This window comes from Balaenoptera musculus, chromosome 16, assembly GCF_009873245.2.
Source record: "Balaenoptera musculus isolate JJ_BM4_2016_0621 chromosome 16, mBalMus1.pri.v3, whole genome shotgun sequence".
NCBI classification, from domain to species: Eukaryota; Metazoa; Chordata; class Mammalia; order Artiodactyla; family Balaenopteridae; genus Balaenoptera; species Balaenoptera musculus.
In genome coordinates, this window is record NC_045800.1 from 9363836 (window position 1) to 9390023 (window position 26188).

Below are 26188 nucleotides of genomic sequence, written 5' to 3' on the forward strand. Positions count from 1 at the left end.
CCAAGTCTGGTACTAAGCTGGTATGTCATTCCATTTTTATACAAACATTTCCTGCCTCACCAACTGTTAGAACTTCTGATAAAGACACAGCACTACTTTAACTAGAAGTAAAAAAATGGCTGAGAAAGGGATCTTTTTTTTTTTTTTTTTTTTGGTGAAAGCAACAAAGTTTAGAACTTCCACATTTTTTTAAAAAAATAAAAACATTTAAAATACTTTTCAGGGAAAGAAAATTAAGTTGCACCAGTTAATAAAAACTACCAAGACAGAGTTGCATTATTACTAGATGCTGGATACACAGCAAGTGTGAACTATTTGTTACTAATAGTGGGTTTGCAAGAAGCAGCCTGTAATACTTAACAGGGCATTTTTATGAGTGCAGGTCTACAGCTCACCTGGGGATCAGTATGTCCTCTGCACTCATCCTTAGTCGTGTCACACCGATCTAACCAATAACCAAACACCGCAAAAGCAGCCTGGATGATTCAAACGATGCTTTGAAGCCAGCATAATTGATTTTGCTTTTGAAAACATGTTTTCTAATTAAGCAAAATAAGCTCTTTTCCCCCAAAAGACTCATGTTTCCTTGTGCAATTTCATATCAAGTTATACCCTTCCAAGTCTACCAAATAATGTCTGTCCTTAAATTCAAGTCAATTAACCAAACACATTTTGTACTTGTTCTATTTACTTGTTCACACAAGAACTGAACCAGACCAAATGAGAAATAAGTTAGAATTAATTTTGAGCAGTTTATTCTCAAGTCATTACAGTGTTCAACCAGTTTGATGTATAAAGATATCAGACATAAAAGTAAACAATGGGAAGCACACATATATTCTCATTCTGAAAGAAGACATGTTATATATACAGAAAAAAATGCAGCAAATATTAAGGTATTCAAAGTAATTCTTTGACAATTCAGATGGGACATATTTACAGGAAAAGTATAAGTTTTAAAATAATTAAATAATTTTCATAGAATTATAAAAGTATTGAGATAAATATTAGGAGACTCTGACAATCACAAGACCATTTCCCTATGCTATTCTATACAAGGGTAGTTCTATAAAAAGTCCCAAAATAGAGCTAATATTTTGCCACTATGGAATATATCAAATTACCAATACCAAAATATTAAAATGAACATGCAATGTAGAAGCTGTACCAAAGAAAACAGCATTAGGCTCCTGAAATAGCCAACTGTCTACACAAGATTTCTTAGGTGTGTTCATGAAAAAAGAGCTTTCTAAAAGAGCTGCTGTAATGGATATATCTGCAGAGAAAGTGATAACTACTTAAAACCTTTTCATTCTATCATTCTCAAATGTAGCTGCAAAAAAGGAAAAACCTAAATATAACTTCTAAAAATATTAGCTTATGAATAAAAATGTTGAGTGGTGCATTCTTGATGCATTCGGACTTTTAAAGTGATGCTATGATAATTCTAGTATAATAGATAGTAACCTCTGGACCCCACCACTGTAATAAGAAATCCACCCTCCCCTCTCTTTCTCAAACAAGAAGTCATCTTAGAAAATGAAAAGGAGAAACAGTGACATTTATGAATTCAAAACAAAACAGTACTGTAATACGGCAAAATATCATAAAAATAGCAGCATGTGAAATTCAAGACTATTTTCTTAAAGCAAATGTTTAAGACTGAACCGTAAAAACAGTACTTGGTCAAACTGGTCTATTAACACCTGAAACTAACGATATTTTAGAGAGGTGCTTATATTTATGATATTCCCATGATTAAATGTAAAGTCAAATATGTGTTTTAAAACATATATTGCACAGATAGTAGAACAACAACATTCTGGTATCTCTAACACAAAATGGTATGTTATTTAGCACATTAACTTATGCTACTGAAAATTAATTTTATCCTAATTGTTTAAAACCAATCATGTAGGAGTTTTGAGCACATTAATCTCAAAATATTCCTAAACAAGATGAAAAAACACAGGCACTTGAATACAGGTTATTAGTGACAAAACACAGAGGTTACAATCACATGACTAAGGGCAGTATGTCTTTACACATAAACTTGAGGTCTTTCACTGATCCAAATATAGAAATAAGAACTATTTTACAAAACTCTGACAAGAAAATCAGATCTCCAAGAAATTTCATATCTAATAATTTTCACTGAATAAAGCAATGACTGCTGCACGTCTTGATTAAGCTTTTACAAATAAATGTCCGAGATAGGCTGTTTGAATTCTAACTCTCCCCTTTTCCCCACCCCAGTACAACACACGACCCTCACTAACAGTCCAATAATATCCTCTATGCAAAACTCACCACTCACCATGAGATCCAGAGCATCAAAAATGGCTATCATTTCAAAACTGTCCACACTGTACTATAAATTTTACAGCACCACAGACGTCATGAGTTTAGATATTTTTGTCTGGCAATATTTCATTCAACAATATTAACTGGTAAGAATGTGTAGAGATTGAACATTTAATTGGAAGTCACAGTAGCATTTTTAAAACAACCAAAATAATTAATAAGCATTTTTCATGTTTTAAATTGTGAAACATTTAAATTGTCAAATTCACTTGGAAAAAATATCACACATACACTTTTATCATCCCAATGAGAACAAAGCTTCAGACAGCTGATACTTAGATACTTAGGGCTTTTTTCTTTTTCTTTTTTTTTTTTTTTTAAAGAAATTGCATTTAGTTTGGCCATGCCCTAGCTTCTTGGCTTACCAGCTTATAAAGAGAACATCGATGAGGCAGTATACTATATGCATTAAAGCCCCTTTCCCCTTTATCATCTTTGGCGAGAAGCCTCTTGAAAGGACACTGAGGGCGGATGAGGCGGGTCAGGCTCCACGTGCTTCCATCTCACACATCACTGACTGGAAGGCTTGCGTCATCCAAGTCCACGGGGTCACAATCTTGTTCCTGAGGGCCATTTTTACTTTGAGGTTTTAGCAGAGCTTGTTCAGTCACTTTGGTAGCTGGTTCTCTTGGAGAGACAGTCTGGACCTTGAAGTTCCCTGGCTTGACCTTGGCAAGAGATTCGTAAAATCCTCGCTTCTCCATGGTAAAGCTTGAGACCAGAGAGTCGCTGCGAGAGGCTGTGGGTCGCGGGGTGGCTGCTGTGGCGCTGGCAGAGAGGAGCGCGTGTCTGGGTTCGGAAGGACAGCGGGAACGCTCCTGCAAAGAGGGGTGCTGGTCAGACACGGGCAATCATTAACGGCAAGGCTAGTAACTCAGTGTGAGACTTTATTCTCTGAAAAACAAACAGAACAAAACACACACACACAGCAGAAGCATGAGCCATGCAGCATACAGGTGCAAGTTCCTTCCCAAAGCAATGCATTTTTAGGAGTGAGTTTAGAGCGATGACAGCCAACAACCATTCCCACTAAGAAACCAGTTCTGCCACCAAAGCCAAACTTGGTAGCTCTGACACTTTGAAGACTCAGTCAGCCTAAACGGGAATGCAGTGTGCCAACTGCAACTGAACTGTGTTTAACAGGGGGCCTACCAGCTTTACCATTTTATTTAAGAGTTTATTCTCAATAAACACTAGGAATTATTCCACACATTTTAGAAAGATTAAAAAATGAAAATGCAGAATATAAAAATAAAAGGCCATTATCTCTTTAATAAGCAGAACTCAACATTTTTCAAACTTATTATTTTGTCTGGCAGCCTCACGAACTTAAGTTTTTGGTTCCCTGAATTTCACTGCAACCAATAATATCATAGTCTTTCCACTTCTTATTTAATTGCATTTATTTATTTTTGCATATGGCATACATTCATATGGCTTAAGATGTTAAAGGCAGGGAAGGGTACATATTTAAGCATTTATTAAAACTGTGGTGAAATAATTTCAGTTGTGAATATTAATTTCAATATGCTTCTAACTAAATCAAATCTGAAGATAGCCTGAAATAGGACCATTCCAAATGCATTGCCATATAGTTCCTAATATATTGTGTTCACTTGTGACATTAGTGGCTCTGAAAACAAAGTGCTACAAACCACTAAAACACTCTAGATTCCCATTAGATGGCTAAATTTCACCTGAGGTTTAATATACCATGCACACTATACTAATGTAGAGTTTATCCAATGCATGTGCACCCGTGAGTTTGAGCAAACTGTTAGCACAAAGGTGCATTTTAAGTGGTGTAGTATAAAAAATTTCAAAATACACGAAATACAGAAATTGAAACTCTTGTGGCAATTCAGTAAATTAAGCTTTAGTAGATATGACTTTTTAAATTAGTAAAGTTGTCTTTTTTTTCATTATTTATTTATTTTTTAATATCCGTATCCAACCTGATGACTGTAGTGAAATAGTTTGCGTTAGTGTTGACACAGTCAGTTATGATAACTGCAGAAGGCAGTTTGGTTAACTCAACTTTCCAGAATCAGTTGTTAAGTAGTGAGTAAGTCCGGGCCCTCTAGTAAGAAGGCACGTTTGCGTGAGAGCCCACATACGTGCTGCATTCCCCAGTTCTGGACGTATACCTCTGTATACAAGGATTCGACAGCCTTCTGGCCTGCCGCATCTGGAACACAGTGCAAAGCTAAGATTAGAGTTAACCTGTACTGGAGGGGGGGAAGAGAAAGTTCCGCTGATAGTTACAGCTTAGAGAGTCCAATCTGCCCCCACCACAAAGCACAAAACACAAACGCCCTTCTCCAACTTTTCCTCTTCCCAACAGACATTGTTTTTGCAGAGAGTCTCATACTTGACTGCTGAAAAGGTCACATAAAACACAGGCAGTTACAAAATTAACACCTATGAAAATAATTTCTGAGACATTCCAAACAGGCTATAAGAAGGATAACTTTAAAAGTGAGAAAAATGGATTTGTATTTACTGATCTAGAGTCATTTCTAACAAGAAACGATTAAAAGACAATATTACTGCAATAGTAGAAATGCAGGAAAATACTGGAAGTGCAGACTATCAGCATCAGTGAGTCTAGATAATAGCGGCTGTCATGCTCCACATTAGACCGCCTTCTGCAGACCAATGTGCTGCATTTCAAGACGCTTGAAAGTTTTTCATTCCTTAGTAGAATTTGTATTTTCAGATCAGAGATCAGTGACCAAAGTATTCCAAAGCTAAATCTTATTCCTATGATGAACTTGTACATGACAAATTAAAAAGTAAAGACATTTTCCTTACTATCTGAGAATGTTTAGCTGTTTTAATTTTATTATTATACTACCAAAAAGATAATTAAGATAGTAAAAAGCAGCCTTTTAAATTAACCTAGTAAAAAATGAGAATGAAATGGAATATACTGACTGAGAACACTAGATTATATTTAAGGTTCAAGCTGCTCAACTGTCTTACAGCACTATTAAGGCAAAAAACCTAAACTGAAATTATAGGAAGTAAAAAGGAAATTGAGACCTTCACAAAATTGTGTAATGCTACAACTAAAGGTGCCTTACATGATTAGGCCAAATACCATACTAAGAATTGGTAAAATTATACCAAATCTGGACCTACTGACAAGTAAGAACTCCTAAAACAAAACAAGGAAATGTTCATTCTTTAGTTGCCCTGCTTGTGCATTTAAGACAATACAATGCACAGAAAGTTATGTATACATAACACTACAGGAAGCATTAAATTAGAAATGCATTATTTTTTTGCAAGTCCAATTGGTATGAAAGTCAACATGCAGATAAATCTCAAAACAGAAAGAAACTGAAAGGATTAGGGGGAGAGGAAGAAAAATAACTTGACAGGATCAGGGGACCCAAGGGAGTATCACCCCAGAGAACAGGAAACATACAGAAGACGCTGATCTGCCAGGTCCCCGCTGTGCTACAATGGCACCAGAGACTGCTTTAATCCAACTGTGCATCTCTTCAGGGCTATCAGCCTAAGGGGAAGGAAGGATTCATTCAATTTTTCCTCAAAATCAGCTCCTATGTCTATAAATCCAATGTATTCATTTTGGTAATTAACAGTGTCAACAACAAAATCATTCTAAGGCAATGGTTTCCAAAAACTTTTAGAAATCACTTTTTTAAACCAGGTTTTGCTGGGTAACTTACAGAGATGTAAGTTGGGCATGTAATGTTTTAAGATGAGACACATCAAAAAGTGTCAATATGAATAATTCTGGAGAGAAAACAAGAAGAGGAAGAAGTTAAAGAAAGACCTTCTCATTTCTACTGCTATATTGTCTGAATTTTCAAGATGAATATTTATGTAACTGTGCAGTTAAAAAACCACTGTGACATCATTTTATATGTTATTTTTCTAAAAATAATTTCTAACAGTACCCTAAGTCGTCATATTCCAAAGCATCATCTTCCTTGATAGGACCATGACTTCCAATGTGAATTAAAAACGTTACTATGACTTTAATCCAATTAAACAAGGCCCTCAGAGGGGTGGAGAGGTACTGCCCTTTACTTCTGGATTCTACTATCTAGTAGTTTAAAATTTTTAAAGATACAAGTAATATTTTTGAACCAATGATATTAACAAAGAGTTTTTAAAAGGAAAAACTCGAAGTAGGCAAAGATAGAGTATACTTTCATTCACTACAAACAGGAGCACCAGTCTAGAAGTCAATTTGGCAAAATAAAGAGGTTTAAAAAAGTTCATGCTCTGATAGTTATACTTGATCTAGAAACTCGATCTAGTATTGTAAAGAAGTAAGAAATTCAGGCAAATTTATGCACAAAATGTTCACTACCACATTAAATCACAGTAAATGTACAAAAACTATGTAAATGAGTGATCAGTAACAGTACAGTAGAGAAAGTTTAATTGTGAAACATTCATATAAGAGAGCATAGTTCTAAAAGGTTTTCAGAGAATTTTTGATGTAGAAAAAAATGACTATAATATAGTAAACAAATAGGATATAACACTATATTGATATCATATAATCCCATTTGTTATAAAAAGATATGCTCTAATAAAGGAAAAAAAAAAGAAAAAAATGGTTGCCTGAATGTGGAATTCTATATGTTTTATAAAACACTTTTTTCTTCATATTTCTCTGTATTTTCTAAAGTTTCTGCAATAAGCATATGTAATAACTTTTATAAAACAAAACCAAATGTTCTTTTAAAAAACTTCTAATCTAAATAAACGTGTTAAGTAAAAAGTGTATTTTAAACTTAAACATAGGATACTATCTACCATTAGTGAAATGATAAGATACACTGTGCACTTTTATTATGGATATTTGAGCCCCCCTTCTTATAAAATTACCAAAAGGTGATATAATTAAAATTCCAAAATATGTGCAAAAATAATCCAAATTGAAAGTACACACTTAGCATCTAACTTAAATAGCATTTCCCTTCCTCCAAATAAAACTTAATTCCATTTGACTTACAGCAAAGAATACCCCTATTTGCTGAACATATGACCTGCCAATAATGTTATATATAACATTTTTTATTAAATTGGCAATTATATTTGTCATATTTTTTGCTTATTTTTATGAGCAACACACATTTATTTATGTTTATTTCACCTCTAAAATTATTAATTTCTTGTTAGGAGGATCTATAATCTCCAAAGAAGTATCCTACCTGCACATAGAAAGTTCGAGACGATGTTACAATTTCAAAGAGGTTGTCTCTCATCATTATGTCACTGTTAACAAAAAAAATTTTCCAATTGTACTTAAATAGCAGTTGTTTGATAGTTTTCCTTTCACTTCTTTACCCAGTACCAAATATGTGTCAATGAGAAAATAAATATTAGAGATAAAATACTGATTTAATTGAGAAATACTAAGTGATCATTTTCCAATTTATTTTTGCATTAAATTTTACATATTTTATATAGTTGTATGTATTTTTAGAAAGGTTCATAAAACAACTTTAAAATTCAAAGTTTTCAACTGTGAAGAAATCAGTTTGCTCAAAGAAACAATGGCACAGTTAACATTCTTATAAAGCTCTATTCTGCAGCACCCTGAAATACTAGAATTAATAATACATCAATTTGTCAAATATGATAGCTGTTCACATTAAATTTTGTCCTTTCCATTAATAAGCTTAAGAACTGTTTCCTAATTTGTAGTTTTCAAACAAAAAAATCTCAATACTCTATTTAATCTGAAGGTTTTGAAAGTTTTAGCATAACCCACTAGCAATAACACAGAAAAATATCATCTGTAAGTACCTCAATTAAACTAAGGAACTATATATTGTATAATAATAAGTTGCGCCAGGCACCAAGTCAGAGGTGGTGCTTACCTTTGCTTACATTCCTGGACTTTATGAACCTCTTTAAGTGGTATTACACGGAGAGGTTCCTTTTCCTGTCAAAAAAAGCAAATAAACAGATACATGACATATATTCTTAAAATCCTTTTAAGCATTGTTTTATGTAGAGGTCTATGCGAAAATCATGCTTCTTTCCTGAAGCACATCTAAGACATAAGTCTACCTTCTTGAACCATCCAGCATCAGAATAGCTCAAATACTATAACCTGATACACACTGTGATTTGAAACAAGGAAACTGGCATATAACCCATGTTCACATAATTTATGTGCTAAATGACAGTGTAGCTTATTAAAAACCATTAACCATCAGACTTTTCCTCGATGAACCCCTATATACCCAGTAAGTGGAGTACTTCCTATTTTGGAATGTTATTTTCATACAGAGGGTACCAGAGTAGTGAATACCCAGCTTCTTTGAGTTAAATTTGTCATTTTAGGAATATCACTTTTATATGAATACATCATTTTAACAAGCACAATTTATTAAACATTTACTAAGTGCCAGGACATCTGCTATGTTTTAAATGTGTTATCTCACTTTCCACAACCCTAGAAAACATGCACTATTACTCACCTGAGGAAACAGGATTAGACATATTAAGTACCTCACCTAAGGTTACAAAACTAGATATAAGATTCAAATATAAGATATAACTAGCTTCCTATTTAGCACAGTACTTATGGTAAACATTTCATGAAATACTATATACTGTATTTCACTGAAAACGACACCATGAGTTTAAGACATACCATTATTTTATGCAGTACTAAAAAAATAATTAAACCATGGCTGAACACTTTTTTAAAACCAAAGTCTTTTTTTTAAGTTTTAGAAAATAACTCATTTTAAGCTAACCTCTAGGACGGCCTCTTCGCTCTGCTTGGGCTCCGACTGCCCACACCGGGCTACTCCAGACACCCCTGCTCCTGCACCACTACCGCGGACACCTACACTGATTTGCCTCGCCTACAAAATTAACATCTGAATTGTTTGGAACTGATGGGAGGAGAAGAGGGAAAACAGGGTGACGAAGGATCCCGCCAATTTTTAAGGTTCTTTACATATTACAGATACTAATGTTTTATCTGTGATACATCTTATTAAATATTTTCTCCAGTTTTTCTTGTCTGCTGAAATCTTTTAAAGCTACTGAAAGAAACTTTTAAATTCTTATCTTTCAGAGAAACATACAAAAATATTTACAGATGAAATGATATGCCTAATATTTGCTTCAAAACAGGAAGGGGGAAGTAGGTGGTGGTACAGAAGAAACAAAACTAGTCATGCGTTGATAATTATGAGATCTGGGTGATGGCTATATAGGGGTTCAGAATACTATTCTATCTATTTACTTTATGTTCAAACTTTTCCATGATCAAAAGGTTTTGTAAAAGAGCCCTTTTATACTTTAAACATCAACTTTTATCATATATTATCCTTGAGCATATATAAAAATATATAGGCAAAATAAATGGGTTAAGGTTTTTTAAAACCTCACATTCAGATCCCAGCTCACTTTCTGACTAGGAGCCATCAATGTCAGTGTTTTTCACTCCATACTATTCTCTGGGCCAGAAAGAGCACTGGTGATAATACAGCATTTCCTAAGAATCTCCCACTGTGTCCCTGAGATTTTCTTGCAACTGCCAGCACCCTTTTCTGCAGGTTTTGATGCTGGTGTCTTCTGATCTTACCCAAAGGTGCTGTGCACACACAGGCAATGACAACTACAGCACAGCTGCCGCCTGGCTCCCTCACCTTCAGCAACGCTAAGAGACCTGAAGATTTCAGAAGTGTTAACATGGGGGGAGGGGATGTGCAGCTTAGTAACTGGTAAAGGTCAATAATTATATTTAAAGTGTTCAGCTTTATCTGTGTTTGCTAAATACTTAACATAGTCCTGAATACACATAATATAATTTCCCTACCTCCTATGATAGTTCAAGTATTCTTTCATCCCAAACTTTACAGCATAATATCCACATGCAGGTTTTCAAATTATAGTAAATATTTCTATAATAGTTCTTGTCTCATTATAACTACTGCGGATGACAAGGGGACATGTCAATTTCTCCGGTAAAACTGAACTCCTGAAGGCCAGAACATCACTGACTGCCCTCTTTATTCTCAGTTCCCAGTGCACCAGGGCCATGGAGAGCTCAGTGAATGTCTGGTGCAGGAAGGACTCCTCCCAAGAGGACTGGCATTAACTGAAAGCAACGAATCAACCTGCCAACCAAGCACAAGGGTAGCTTCTGAGACACCACGGCTGGTACTTTTTGAACCAAGAAACTACTGCTTCCAACTGAGGCTCTTAGGTTTTGAAGTCTAAGAAAGGGTCCCATGCTAAAATGGCTATTCTTGTTATGCTATGTCATTTTTTTATTCATTCAAAAACACTTATTGATTATTTTCTAAGTACCAGGTGCTGTGTTCATAAAAGGGTACAAAAGAGAATCTTTGCTCTCAAGAAGCTCATGCAATTAACTGGTAAAGACAAGTATGCAAACAATTACAAAACACAGTGGGAAGTATTATGACAGAAGTGGGCATCAGGTTCCATGTATGTAAAGAGAAGCCACTAAATTCAGAGTCCAAAAGCTTTCCAGAAGAACAGACACCTGAGATGAATCTTAAAATATTCCCTTCCTATTCTCCAGTGCTCTGTTGTCCAATAGAGTAGCCACTAGCTATGTGTAACTATTTGAATTTATATTAATGAATACTAAATACAACCGGTTTTAATTTTAAAATTAAATACGGTCAGGTTCCTCAGTCACACTAGCCATATCTCCAGTGCTCAACAGCCGCGTGTAACCAGTAGACCTGGCCAACGCAGATAATGGAACATTTCCATCAGTGCAGAGTACAGCTGGACAGTGCTGTTCTGGTACCGTCCTTCAAATACAATGTATGGTTCCCCCCTCAAATGTCCCATAAAAAGAAGAGGTAGAATCGCACTCAATTTATCCAACAATCTATTGCAGAACTCAGGTCACATGACAAGAGTATTTTAAATAAGGATGTTACTCAAACAAGTGAAAGACGGACCTTCAATCTTTGATTCTACCTTCAGATAGGACAAAAATATCTTATATGAAGAAACTTAAAAGTCAATCTGAAATAGGAAAAGAAAATATCAAGAGAGGGCAGGGAAGAGAAGGCAGAAATACAGAGGGTCAAATGTTGACTTTCAGAGACTTAATTCTTTCTACCACCTCCTCCAATGACCATTTAGAGGAAATCTGTAGACTGAGGGGTTCTGATATTTTTAATTCTTTCAAGGTAGAATGCCTTTGAAGATACACTCTTTTTATTTAAGATGTATTTAGCAAAAATACCATTAACCAAAAGCATCACAACAAAATAAACTGAACTGTATATACCTCTCAAAACCAGAATTTAATTATTTTAAAAATAGAAAACAGGACAAGAAATTATATAATCACCACAGCGTAACACTCGTAAAACATTTTTAAAGCAACATTTATGACACAGCAACATACCAGTTCAGATTTGAAGTAGCCTATTGTGTTTTCATCCAATTGAAAATATCTTCTCTTCCAGTTTTTCATCTATCAGAGATGAACACAGATATAAAACTTCTGTTTCTAAGAATGTCAAATGTTAGTAACAACTTAATTATTCTGATATGAACCCAAAATCAGAAATGTCAAGCACTGGAAAACCTTACTACCCTCCCTTAGTGAGGAGATACAGGAAATTTCATCTCTTTTGCTACTCAGGCCTTGAACTCCTAATTCAACTCTGGTGGCTGGCTTTCAGCTCTTACTGTATGATTTTATAACACGGTCTTATATTTTTCATGCTCTAAAAGTAAAAAAAAAAAAAAAAAAAGCACTTCCCCATCCCCCACAAAGTAAATGCTACCAAGAGTTCAACAGCAAGCACAGGAAACGTTATTAAACCACATCAAACTTCTCATCTGTAAAATGTATGAATCCTTCTATAGGTACTTTATAATACTAAGAACGAAAGCAACACATATTTAATAAAGTGAATCTGCTTTGTACAAATATTTTCTGTCAGTGAAGTATAGTTTTTGTGAAAGTACTTCAATATCTCTAAGGGTTAGTTAGTATTTTGGATTTAAGAGTAAAACAAAAAGAAAGGAATGTCTCTTTAAAAGCCCTAATTAACACTCGACCTGATGAGAATTCTGATTTTACCCGTAGACATGCGAGAATGAAAAACCTTCAGCCCTTACCTTCATTTCCCTTAGCCTAAAGAAGATCAAACAATTAGAGCTGAAAGAACCTTCCTCTGGTTGACCTAAGCTAATTAGACTTGCCAGGAGTGATGTGAGGTCAAGCAGAACTGCCAGTAGACATTTAAGTACTTCTTTACTCACAGAAATTTTTAAAATTTATTTTTAAACTTTGAAGTTTATTTTCTCATGAAAGTCTATAGATTTAGTTCACATTTTAGAAAGGTATTCTGGATTCATAAATACTGGTAAATTTACTTGCTCTTCCCATAATTCATCATTATGGATCTGGTTGTGTGAGAATATCTGGGCCAAGACGTAATAGCTCTTACTAAGGACCAGGTGCCATGCTAAGTGCTTTCTATTTACATCTTTCAAAAAAAACCTCTGGATGGTAGGTTTTACAATATAATTTTCCATAAAAAGAAACTGAGAGCCTGAGAGGTTAAGTAAGTAGCCCAAAGTCTCAGTGTTTTCAACTGGGGTCGGCCCAACCCTGTATCAAGTAAGTGATCCTTCCACACCCTGCTCCCCTGGTCTCCCCTTTCGTGCCAATCTCCCTACTAAAGCTCCCTTTCCCTGACTCATTCCCAAGGGGGTAAAAAAATCAACAGAAAAACTTTCTGGAATAAATTTAAGCTGTTAGGAAGCTCATTTAAAATTGAAGGTTAGTGGTAATAAGCATTAACTTATCCAGCCACCCACAGACCAAGAAAATAACAGCACTGAGTTTTGAACACAGAATAACCCGTATTCTATCCGATGACTTCTGGTCAGTAAGCTGGTCTTTCACTTTGGATCTGTCACAAAACAAAGCAAACCCTAACCCTAACCCTAACCCATGTTGAGAGTTTGCTAATATATACTCATTTTTCATTACTTCACATATTTTGTTAAACTACTCACCACTGCTCCTTGTTTTACACAATATCCAGCTTTGATAACTGCACTATCTGAAGACGGTTTAGGAGTAAAGTAAGGAAGATGGCTTTGTGACCGCTTCAAATTATTTCTGTCAATACTTTCACCACCTTCATTTACTTCTTCTTTCTAAAATGAAGCAAAATAAAGATATTCTTTTTTTGCTTGTTTACCTTCAAAGCATACTTGTAGTTCACGGTGTCATTCTAGTAGAAAAATCTTAAAATCTATCTTAGTTCAGTTAGAAACACGGATCTTGGAGTAAAGAGTTTTCTAATTAATTTGAGATACTTAATCATAACTTTCAATACCACTGATTAAACCACAGATTTCTATTTCTCTTTTTCTGCAAAAGTCCTGCCACCAGTGTTTTTTGGTTTTTGTTTTGCTGGGGGGGGGGGTGCTGGATGGGGGGGTATAACTTTTAATTTTGAAATAATTATAAAGATTCACAGGAAGTTGTAAAAAACAATGTACAGGAGGTCCTATGTACCCTTCAACCGGTTTCCCCCAACAGGGAAACTGTATAACTATAGCACATTATCAAAACTGACACTGAAACGTTTTGCAGACCTTATTCATATCTCACCCGTTTTACATGCATTCATTTGTCTCTGTATATATCATTCTATGCAATTTTATTGCCAGATCTGTGTAACCACCACCAGCGCCAATGTACAGAGTGTTCACGATAGGCTCCCCTGGGCTACCCCTTTAGAGCTTCTATCCCCAGTTCCTTGGCAGCCGCTAATTTGTTCTCCATCTTTATTATTTTGACATTTAGAGAGTTTAATATAAATGGAATCATACAGTACGTGAGCTTTTGAGATGGTCTTTTTTCACTCTGCATTCACTCTGGAGATTCATCCAGGTTGGTCCTTGTACCAACCGTTTGACCCTTCTCATTGAGAGTAGTATTCATGGTTTGGACGTACCACTGGCTAATTCACCCACTTAAATGGCACTTGGGTTGTTACCACATTTGGGCTATTAGGAATAAAGCTGCTGTGAACATTCACACTGTTTCTGTGTGAACATTCATGCTGTTTCCGTGTGAACGTAAGTCTTCATTTCTTTAGGATAAATGTCTAGGAGTGCAAATCCTAGGTTAATATACTGATTGCAAGTTTACTTTTATAAAAAACTGCTAAATTCTTTTCAGAGTGGCTGTACAATTTTACATTCCCACCAGTTATGTATGAGTGATTCAGTTTCTCCTCATCTTTGTCAGCATTTGTGTTATCATTAATTTTTAGTTGAGTCATTCTGATAGGTACATGGTGGTATCTCACTGTGGTCTTAATTTGCATTTCCTTACTGGCTAATGATGGTGAACATCCTTCCTAGCACTTATTTGCCACCTGTGTACCTTTTATCTTTTGATGAAATCTCTGTTCATGAATTTTGCCCATTTTCTAATTGGACTGTTTGGTATTTTTACTATTGAGTTTTGATAGTTCTTTATACATTCTAGATACAAGTGCTTTGTTGTATATGCGGTTTTGCAAATATTTTCTCCCAGCATGGTGCTTTTCTTTTAATCCTCAACAGACAAAACATTTTTAATTTTGATAAGGTTCAATTTATCAATTTTTTCCTTTTATATAGATTGTGCTTTTGATGTCAAGTCTAAAAACTCTTCACCTAGTCCTAGATCCTCAAGATTTTCTCCTTTGCTATTTTCTGAAAGTTTTGCAGTTTTAATTTTTTTTTTAACAGTTAAGTACAGTGCTTTTAAAAAACTAACTATAAAAAAAAAAAAAAAAAAAACTAACTATACTCAGGTTTTCATGTTCCCCAAAGCATTAGCTTCCTGTTTATTTATAACGTACAACACAGGTGATAATCTATTCTACAAATCAACCAAATGTGTATTTTCAAGAACTCCTAAATCTCGAGAGAAAAACTAAGTACTCAAGTCATATCTTAGGGAATTTTCAATCTGTTCTACATTTAGACAGGTCAACAGCACTAATTATGTACTTAACTTTGTAATCCTAGCACTTAATCTGCTAAACCAATAGTTACTGAATAAATTAATCATGCAAATGAGATGTCATTTTGTTAATGTTATCTGAATGCTTTTATAATGAGTAAATACTACTTTAAATAAACTATATTGTAAAATGATAAAGCAATATAATTCTTTGGGATCTTTTTAATATTGCACCTGCCATACACTCTTAGAGCCTACTTGAATAATCGATACCAAAATTAAAACACAAATCTTAATTCTATACAAAATTAAGACAGCCACAGATACAAACAACTACAATATCTTAATACAACTAAAGACAAATTGTCTTAGCTCTTCTATCAACACAAGACATAATACAGGTGAAAGCAGCTTAGTCTAGCTCTATCTTAACCAGAAGTCTTACAGGTTAAAATCATCACTTTTTTAAAAAAGTAAATACACGCACACACAAATTCCTAGTTTATTTTTTATCCAACTTTGGTGAAAAATGTAACCTCCCATTAGGGCAGGGAATTTTTGCTCATTAATACATATATCCTCCGCCTAGCATAAAGAAAGCACTCAATAATTAATTAACTAATAAGTCTTCTAAGTACAAAAAGGCACACAGGTAATGAAAATGCCTAACATTGGCAATATCAATTAATTGCCTTAAAATTCTTAGTTTCTCAACTGCTAGTAATTTAATTTGCATTACAAACTCATTCACTTAATAGCAATCCAAGAAATTTAAGTGCATACAAGTTTTAATTTCATCAAAAACTTTAAAATAAATTTATATTTTCCATAATACCCAAGAGTAAGAATTAACTCAGCATACCGGTACTTTGGGGATAGAACTGACTCAAAATTCCAGTCCTCTGTTTAGTTCATCTAGGCCAGGTTGTAGAAAAACAGGTTTAAAAAATTACACGTATTTACAAACACTTTGACTTGGCAATTTTCTCTCCAGGAGTTTATCCTTTAAAAAATATTATCTATGGCTCTAAAGTTTATGCTACAAGCATGTTCATCAAAGCATTTACGAGATAATGGAAAATATCTCGTTCCCCCCACCTGCCCCACCCTTCCTGGCACAGAGCTCCTAAAACCCTTGCAATTTCCTAAGTGACAAGAGCACTAGAAGCATCTTTTGTTCTAATATTTGGTCTTCGACCCTGCTTCCTGACAAAGAGTTCATAAATCCCTTGGAACTTCCTGGGTGACAGCATGTCTTTTGTTCTAATAAGGTGACTCTTGGTGGACTCCTGAATGGGGGATAGTCACCAGAAAGACCAAGTCATGATTAAAGGCTTGGAATTTTCAGCCCCATTCCCTGCTCTCTAGAGAGGGGAGAGGGCTGGAAACAGAGGGGATGAACAATCATGCCTACGTGACGACGCCTCCATAAAACCCCTACAATATGGAATTCGGAAAGCTTCTGCGTTAGTGAATTCATGGAGGTACCGGGAGAGTGGTGCGCCCAAAGAAGGCACGGAAGCTCCACACCCCTTCCCACATACCTTGCCCTACACACCTCTTCTATCTGGATGTTCATCTGTATCCTTTATCATATCCTTTTACAATAAACAGGTATACAGTAATTAAACTGTTTTCCTAAGTTCTGTGAGCTGCTTTAGCAAACTAATTGAACCCAATAAGGGGGCCACAGGAACCTCGAATTTATAGCCCATCAGTCAGAAGCACAGGTAACAACGTGGACTTACGACTGACATCTGAAGGGGGTGGAGGGGCAGTCTTGGGGGACTGAGCCCTTCACCTGTGGGATCCAGATAGGCAGTGTCAGAATTGAGTTAAACTGTCGGACACCCAGCTGGTGTCACAGCATTGCTTGTGTAGGGGAAAAAACCCACTCATCTCGTGTCAGAAGTGTTGTGAGTGTAGCAGTGTGAGAGTACAGGAGAAACACAGGAGGAAGAGTGGGTTTTTCCTACTTATGTTAGGGGAGCCACTGACCAAAACCGCCCACCTTGGCCAGGCACGATAGTAACCACTTGCATGAGTTATCTTACAACAGGAGGTCCTGGTATGGAACACAGAACTAACAAGCTACCACCAACCAGAAGAATTCGGGAAATGTCAAAAGGAGAGAGGAGACGCCAGTCCGTATACCCTACCAACCTCCCAGAATCCTTCTCACTGGAATTCATCTTGGCTGAGCAATGCGCGCGCCACCAGGAAGAACCCTGAGTCAGAGTGATTGGCCAGAGACAACCTGAAACTAACCCCATCACCATAAAACCCGAGACTGTGAGCCACATAGCAGAGCAGTTCTTCTGGGTTCCCTTACCCTGCCGCTCTCCGCCTGGGCGCCCCCTCCCAATAAAGTTTCTTGCTTTGTCAGCACGTGTGTCTCCTCAGACAATTCATTTCTGGGTGTTAGACAAGAGCCTACTCTTGGGGCCTGGAAGGGGTCCCCCTTCCTACAACACTTACATTATTTGTAAAAGAAAAAAGGAAAGACAGAGGAAAAAGAACTCTGTCCAACAACAGAGGGCTTGTAATTTATAATAAATTCATGGCAAAACTACTACACAGTCATGAAAAATGACATGAAATAATTTTTGATGACTTGGAAAATGTTTGAGATGTAAGTGAAAAAAGCTGTTTACAAAGTATCCCCATTTCTAGGGGCAAAAGTACACAGAAGAAAGGCTCAGAAGAAAACATGAAAAGTGTTGAATGTTGTTTATCTATGCTTTCCACATATTTTACAATAAAAACATACTTCTGAAATAAGAAATAAATATAAAATTTTTGTATTAATTATTGCATTAATTCAGTAAAGATGTACTCTTTGACTTTTGATAGCAATACAAAAATCAATATGCAGTAGTTAAACCATCACACGATAGAAGAATTAATTTATTACCTGAGTTGGGGTAATGATGGGCACACCACCAACAATGTCAGTTCTGTAAGACACTTGCTTCTTTCCACATTCACCTTGGCGACTTGGGTTATCAGAATGAGGTTGTGAGTCTGACTGCTTTGGTACCTAAGATAATAAGTCAATGAATCATTTTGCAACAAGCATTATATATGAGACCCTTTTTATCACAGAATTTCCAACTGATCATCAATTTATATATAATCGGCATATATAAAAATTATTTTTAGTATATGTATATACCCCTTTAATTTCTCATACTAATTTTTCTTTTACAGTAATACTTTATGACACAGCCATCATTTACTGAGTGCTTACTTGGGCAGGTACTATTTCATATATTTTCCCATTTAACCCTCCTGTCAACCCTATGCATAGGGGGAGCATCGCCACCGTAGCAGTAAGAAAACAGGCTCAGGGGCATTAGGGAACATAATTTTTTTTTTAATCAATTAATTTGGTTGCTCTGGGTCTTGGTTGCAGCAGGTGGGCTCCTTAGTTGCGGCTTGCCAGCTCTTTAGTTGCAGCACGTGGGCTCCTTAGTTGTGGCATGCGAACTCTTATTTGCGGCATGCACGTGGGATCTAATTCCCTGACCAAGGATTGAACCCAGGCCCCCTGCATTGGGAGTACAGAGTGTCATCCACTGTGTCACCAGGGAAGTCCCAGGAACATTAAGTTTAGATCCTGGCTGTTCCACGTTCTAGCTAAGTTTGTGTAACTCTCTTCTACACTTAACCACTATACTACATCCCTAGTTTATCAGAGCACTTGACATTGCATTACATCTCTGTGCTGTTACCTTTCCCTTTCCTCCATTCCTGCCCAAGATTTTGCAACATCCCGAGGACAGGGGATCCTGTCCCTTTAGATGCTTCCCCTAATGACTCTCTCCCCAGGCCTTAGGCCAACCCTCCTCCCTCTCTCCATATTTGAACTACAATACCAGTCGTGGGCAGAAACAAAAGAAAGGGGGCTTCCCTCGTGGCACAGGGTTAAGAATCCGCCTGCCAATGCAGGGGACATGGGTTTGAGCCCTTGTCCGGGAAGATCCCACGTGCCACAGAGCGACTAAGCCCGTGCGCCACAACTACTGAGCCTGTACGCCTAGAGCCCGTGCTCTGCAACAAGAGAAGCCACCGCAATGAGAAGCTCACGCACCACAACTAAGAGTAGCCCCCACTCACTGCAACTAGAGAAAGCCCATGTGCAGCAATGAAGACACAATGCAACCAAAAACAAATAAATAAAAATTAAAAAAAATTTTTTAAGTTTAAAAAAAAAAGTAACGAAAGAAAGAAGGAAACAAGAAAGGCAGAGAAGAGAAATGAATTCTGGAGGGGAAAGCCTGAATTCTTCTAAGAGTTTTTTTCTAAGAGGTTGCTCATTTTGGAGTGCTTTTTAAAGGCAATATGATAATGGGCAGAATTTTACTTGACGAGATTTGTAAAAATACTTAAGAATGAAAGGGCTATAAAGTTCACTGCACCCAGAAACAATTTGCTAAGGAAGTCCCAGTGTTTTCTAATGAACAGTATCATGTATTTCAATTATTTTGACAATGTGGCCAAGTTATCCTTAAGAACAGAAAATAGCATTAAAAGAATTTGAAACCAGAGACAGAATTATCTATTCAACTTATGTATTAGCTGAAATGTGCTGTTAAAAGGTGACCCATATAAAAAGTGGCTATTCCCTCTCAAGAAGTTGAGGATTTAATCATACACGAGAATATCCTAAAAAATACCTTTAATATCACCCTAAAAATATACTAAAATTTACATTGGTTTTTGCATTTTTCTTCTAGAAATGACAGTATATTAAAAATCCTTGCCTATGCTGTTAAACCTACTGCTTCTGATTTGTCCTTATAATAAAATAAAATGCTAAGTATAGCGTAATTCCAATGTTACAGTTCAACAATTAACTTAGAATTGCATTTTATAATAAAAATTATCTAAATTGTAAACATTTTATTCCCTAAGAACAAGAAAAATATATGCAAAATACCCATGAATATAGTAACTCCCTTAAAAATTCTGAATGAAAAGTTAGTCTCAATACAGTCATTAAAATAAACATATTTTCAGGACCAAAAAAGCCAGTCAGGCAACTGTTTAATGAGAATCAGAAAAGTGACCTCCCTAGACAGATGGCAAATGTCAAAGACACTGAACATGCTTGGTTTCATTGCCTATTGCCTTTTTTCCCTCTCCCTTGCTTCCCTATCCTTTATTGTTCTGATTGTTGTTTTGTGAGAGATTTGAATGTATTTTTGGCAAGCATTTGCACATGATCCTAACAGTAGGAAATTCTAATAGCAGAAAAAGAAAAGGTAAAGATGACTAGAGAATAGATGAACAAAATGGAGAATAATGGCAGGGCTTAAAGACTGAAACCTAAAACATTCAAGAACAAACTCTTGGGTGTTAGGATCTTTCTGAGGGCTCTACCCACGACCTGCAGGCTGAAAACCACAAGTATAAGGCCTTATACTTTGGGCCACATACTTTTGTTAAGACTAAAGTCCTGTATTCAGCTTATTCTGTCTACTCCCAGTTGTCAATTAAAAAAAAAGTGTAGAATTTTGGCCGTAATTTAAAAACATTAATTTTTAGATTAAAATCTAATATTGAGGGCTTCCCTAGTGGCACAGCGATTAAGAATCCACCTGCCAATGCAGGGGTCACGGGTTCGAGCCCTGGTCCAGGAAGATCCCACATGCCCCGGAGTAGTTAAGCCCTTGTGCCACAGCTACTGAGCCTGCGCTCTAGAGCCATGAGCTACAACTACTGAGCCCGCGAGCCACAACTACTAAAGCCTGCGTGCCTAGAGCCCGTGCTCTGCAACAAGAGAAGCCACAGCAATGAGAAGCCCGTGCACCGCAACGAAGAGTAGCCCCCGCTCGCCGCAACTAGAGAAAGCCCGCACGCAGCAACGAAGACCCAACGCGGCCAAAAATAAATAAATAAAATAAATAAATTTATTTAAAAAAAAAAAAAGATTTGATTTTCCAAACTCTAGTCATCAATACTTCCTTCAGGGTTCGTTCCTCTACTATTGCTCTCTCTTTTTTTTAAATAGGGGGAAAATTTTTTAATGGTAGCCACCAACACACACTCAACAAAGACTTCATGAAAGTAAGGAAAGCCATAAACTATGGTGTTGGATGATGGTCCATTAAGATGGCAAGGTACTATAATTAGTAAGTAGATAAATAATCACCATTCCCTTACCCACTGCCCTCTAATGACCTCTATTCTGAAACCACATACCTCCAAAATCTAATTTTGGATTTCCAAAACTTTTGAGTTTATATATTACATTGTACTCAGCAGACTACTAAATTACTTAGGTTCACCAAAATGTCATTTGGAGTGACTCCACAGAAAGGTAAACTGCACATATATTAAAATGTAGACTTGAAATATTCAAAGAAATCTACATGTAAATCACCAGCAATTTCCATAGTAAAGTATGACAAATTAAAGATTCTGCACTTAAATGTGTAAAATGCATATGCAATTAAAACTGGTAAGATTTTTTGAAGAATAAAGTTAAAAATGTATCTTATTAAAGCATGGGAAATTCTTTCATTGCTATTCCATGAGTTAATGTGTAGCTATATAAAACCGATTTTTAGTAAGTGCTATCAATTCTATACTCACTTTAATATAGTTATAGTTGACTGGCTATGGATTTCTATATCTTAAATTTATATTTTCTAAATGTGAATTATAAAAACACAAGTATCAACAGATTTATCTTAAAAACTATAAAAATTTCAACATGTAACAGCTGCAAGACCACAAGAGCTATTTAAAAGTCCACATACTTTGAAACATTACCCAATTCCTAATCAGTTTCCCTTGCATTTGAATAAGCTTAAAGTGTCACTTGTGTAAGATGGTTTCATACCATTAATAAATTAGATACAGCAATTCAAGAACCTCCCAAATGGTAAAAAGCCTGAGACCATTCACTACTTTTTCTCTTAAAGCTCTAAGAAACCAGTGCTGCTTATCATTGCAAATGTAAAAAAACAGATTAATTCAGTAAAGCTACTACATATTGTCGTTCTAAAGAAATTTTCCAAATAGGGAATATTTATTTATTAGGAGTCAAAAACAATCAGTTAGAACCTTTTAAGAAAATGTACTTCTGAATCAGTTTAAAAAATTGCTTTCCTGAAACGGCATGAACCTAAAATAACTGCTGCCCCACGTACAGATGAGACGCAGCGCGTGGCCATTTTCTGTCATGTGGTAACAAGCTGTTCTGGTGCAAGATAAAAAATCGACTTAACTCTGAGAACAGCTTTAATTATATTAACTCTTTATTGTGCTGTGTTATAAATACGGAATCATTTATTTAAATGGAAACGAACATATGCTGACTGTCAGGGAATATGTTTTTAAAGAGTAAGTCGTTTAGGGTCAGTAAATAACCTCATTTTAGTAAAAATACACTTCAATTTACACAAATCTCACACCGGACCTCCTTGCCCACACTTCCCATGCGGGCCTGCTGTGTGTGTTTTCTCCACTAGTGTGTAAAGAGGAGAAAGGGAAGGAGAGGCTTCATCAGGGAACAGTTCCTGCCTACTTGCTCATCAGCAGCAGTAGTAAACTCTCCCCAAAGTTTGTTTTCTGCTTGAGAGTCAAAGAGTAAGGAAGGAGGCTCTTTTTTTCAGGAAGTAGTGAGGTGCTGCACTTCAGGGTTAGGTTCCAGAGTCAAGCAGATGGGGTGGCTCCTGGCTCCACAACTTACCAGCCATTTAACCCATAAAAGTTACTCAATCCTTCTAAGTCTCACTTTTCCAGATACTTTAGGTAGAACCTTCAGTGCAAGGCCTGGCACACTATAAATAATCAAAACATATTAATTTCATCAGAAAACCAAGAAGAGAAGCCCAGGTTGGAAGCAGGAAGCTACAGCACAGGAGAAAAGTGCCCGGGAACTGGAGGGAAAAAAGCGATGCCTGAGACAAACCCCTCAAGGACCATGCAGGCAGGACCCTCTGCTTGCCACAGCTCTCCAGATCAGTCCCTATCCCCATATGTCATTTCTAAGCCCTTCGCCTGCCTTGTCCCGCTCCTATCTTCAACTCCTACCTACCTAACGCCAGTCCCAGTCACGGCTTAGAGGAGAGACGGAATGCCACTCCTGTTCCCTGGGTAGGTGGCAGAAGTCTCTTAATCTTCCCTGGGGGCAAAAACATATCCTCAAGGTAAAACTCTACATGCATTTTCCCCTAGAAACACTACTGTAAAGAGTGGTTAAAATCTACAGTAAGGGACTTCCCTGGTGGTCCAGTGGTAAAGAATCTGCCTTCCAATGCAGGGGACACAGGTTCGATCCCTGGTTGGGGAACTAAGGTCCCACATGACGCGGGTTAACTAAGCCCAAGCGCCACAACTACTGAACTTGCGTGCCTCAACCACAGAGCCTGCATGCCGCAAACTACAGAGTCCACGTGCTCTGGAACCCTCACGCCACAACTAGAGAGAAAAAACCCTCACGCCACAACTAGATAGAAGCCCGTGCGCTGCAAGGAAAGATCCTGCATGCCTAAGCGAAGATCCGGTGTGCTGCAACTAAGACCCGACGCAGCCAAAAATAAATTTTTTTTTAAAGTTAAAAAAAATAATAATAGAAGTATCATAAATAATTTTTTTTTAAATCTACAGTAATATAGACCCTTATTAGGTGCACAATGGTTAAAAAGGCATCTATGGGCTGATTTTAAGGGCCAATAGTTACCATGTACAAGAAAATGCATTCACATTATAACCTGTCTTTTAAACAAACTTTGAGTAACTCTGGGACAAACTGTTGGTAAGCTGAAGACACTCAGTAGGTATCTTTACAAACTGTAAAGATCACATCCACACATTAAAGTTTTTTCACACAAAAAGTACAAATACTTACTGTAATTTTTATAGCTTTGTTCAACACATTTACCCATTCTACTAGGTCCTGCTGATCATTGGCTTGTAGGAAATATTTCCTCATCCCTGCATTCATAACTGTTGAGAGACAAAACAAACTACAACACATGAAATTTTGCACTTGTTACCTCTAAATTTATGTCTGCAGCAGCTGAAAAACCTTGCTAGCTTCAGTATTGTGACTCTCTTGAATTTGACAAAATGTTAGACCATATATGATACTGCTTTTATCACTCAATAACATAGGTAGAACTCTCATTTTTAATGGCCATGTTTTCCAGTAACTGTAAAAATACCACAATATATTTAGCCAATCCTCTATCGATGGACATTTAGGCTATTTCTGATTTTTGAAACTATATAAAATATCCCAATGAAACATATACATATACTTCTCCACACTTGGGATAGCATTAGCATAGGATAAATTTCCTAACATAGGCTTATTGGGTCAAAGAAAATTTAACATTTTTATAGATGTTAGTAAATTGTCTTCTCCAAAGGCTGAATCCATTTACATTCCTACCAGTAGTGTATCCAAAGGCCTATCTTGTCTAACAGTCCTCACCAGTACCTCTTGTTTTCAGCCCCAAGGCTCTGTGACATGACTTCCTAGACTTCCTTGCCAGCATGGGCCATGTTCTGCCGATGGGAGCTCCTGGCGGGAGACCGGAAGGTGGGAGGGAGGTGGCGGAGGGGACGCCCATGCAGCTTCCCGCCCTTGCTGGTCTCCCTCCAGCAGCAGCCAACACACAACAGCCACTGCTGCAGGCTCTTCTGCTGCTCGCTCCCTCCATCAGCCTTGCAGTCCCCTCACAAAGTCCTAGGAGCTGCTAAGACCACCTCTTCCCTTTCCTCTCTCCAGCCCTGGGGATGGCAGCTGCTTCATGCAGGTTCTAATTTGTGGGTTACTTCAGCATTCCCTTTGTGCTCCTTCAGCCTTTCAACATCTGGTTATCCAATTCCCTGTAACAAATGCCCTGGGTTTGAAATGCCAAGTGTGGTGTGTTTTCCTGACTCTCTGTCAACCTAACTGGTGAAAACTTATACCTTGTTTAAATATGAATTTCTCTGATTATTGAGACAAATTAGTTTTATACGTTTATTGGCCACCTGCATCTGTTTTGTGAGCTGTTTATTTTCTTTACCCGAGTTTCTTTACCCGAATTTCTCTGAGTTGTTTCTTTACCCGAATTACCCGAATTTACCCGAATTTCTCCCGAGTTGTTCATTTATTTTTTACTGATTTATAAGAACTTTTGTATTAATCCTTTCTGTTTTATCTCAAGTACTTTTCCCAGTCTATCATTTGTCTTTTCACTTAGTTCATGGTATCTCTGATCAATCAGAACCAGTCTATCAATCTTTTTCTTTTCCTTCTCCTTTAATGATTCTAGCTTTCACATCATATTAAGAAAGTCTCTCCAACTCAAGATTATAAAAATAAACAGCTTTATTTTTCCAGCACTTATGCATTTTCTTTATGTTTATAACCTTAATACATTTGAAACTTTTTATGCAATTTAATTTACATATACTCCTTTAGTGACTACCGACTTCTATAAAGCAAAGCACACTTGCATACAGTTGTTGACAAACTACTAGTCAATGTTCAAATTAAAGCTTATTAATTATACATCACATGATTCATTTTTAAAAACAAACATTATTCTAGGAGCTAAGGCATCTGAATAGCTACAGTGTTGCAATTTTTTTTGGAAATATACAAATAACTTCCAAAAGTCTCCATCAAAATTTTAAATGGTATACTAACACTCAGTTGAATGTGACTAAGGGAAGGGGGTAATGAAAACCCTCAAGGGAAAAAAGCTTATTTCTCAAATACACAAGATTATGAAATTGAGACTGAGACCAAGACACTAAACAAGAGCTTCCTTGTATTGATATGAGAGTCTTATCTTGTGAAGTGCTATAAATCAATTAGTTTGGACC

At 36.5% G+C, this 26188-nt stretch overlaps 1 protein-coding gene across 9 annotated transcripts in view; it reads right to left on the reverse strand.

Moving 5' to 3' along the window:
* Window positions 1-728: 728 nt before the first annotated feature.
* Window positions 729-26188, reverse strand: part of PLEKHA1 (pleckstrin homology domain containing A1) — a 58176-nt gene continuing 32716 nt past the window's right edge. For 4 of the 9 annotated variants that reach the window (XM_036828334.1, XM_036828336.1, XM_036828337.1 and 1 more), the window contains 8 exons: window positions 24216-24313; window positions 18267-18392; window positions 13402-13545; window positions 11774-11842; window positions 8235-8299; window positions 7563-7626; window positions 5798-5887; window positions 729-3182 (listed from right to left, as the gene is read on the reverse strand). In XM_036828334.1, coding sequence (XP_036684229.1) covers window positions 2868-3182; window positions 5798-5887; window positions 7563-7626; window positions 8235-8299; window positions 11774-11842; window positions 13402-13545; window positions 18267-18392; window positions 24216-24313 — 971 coding nt within the window. In that variant the 3' untranslated portion in view covers window positions 729-2867. Of the gene's footprint in view, window positions 3183-4481; window positions 4553-5797; window positions 5888-7562; window positions 7627-8234; window positions 8300-11773; window positions 11843-13401; window positions 13546-18266; window positions 18393-24215; window positions 24314-26188 lie in introns of all 9 variants that reach the window. The other 5 variants (XM_036828338.1, XM_036828339.1, XM_036828341.1 and 2 more) reach the window with 5 other exon arrangements.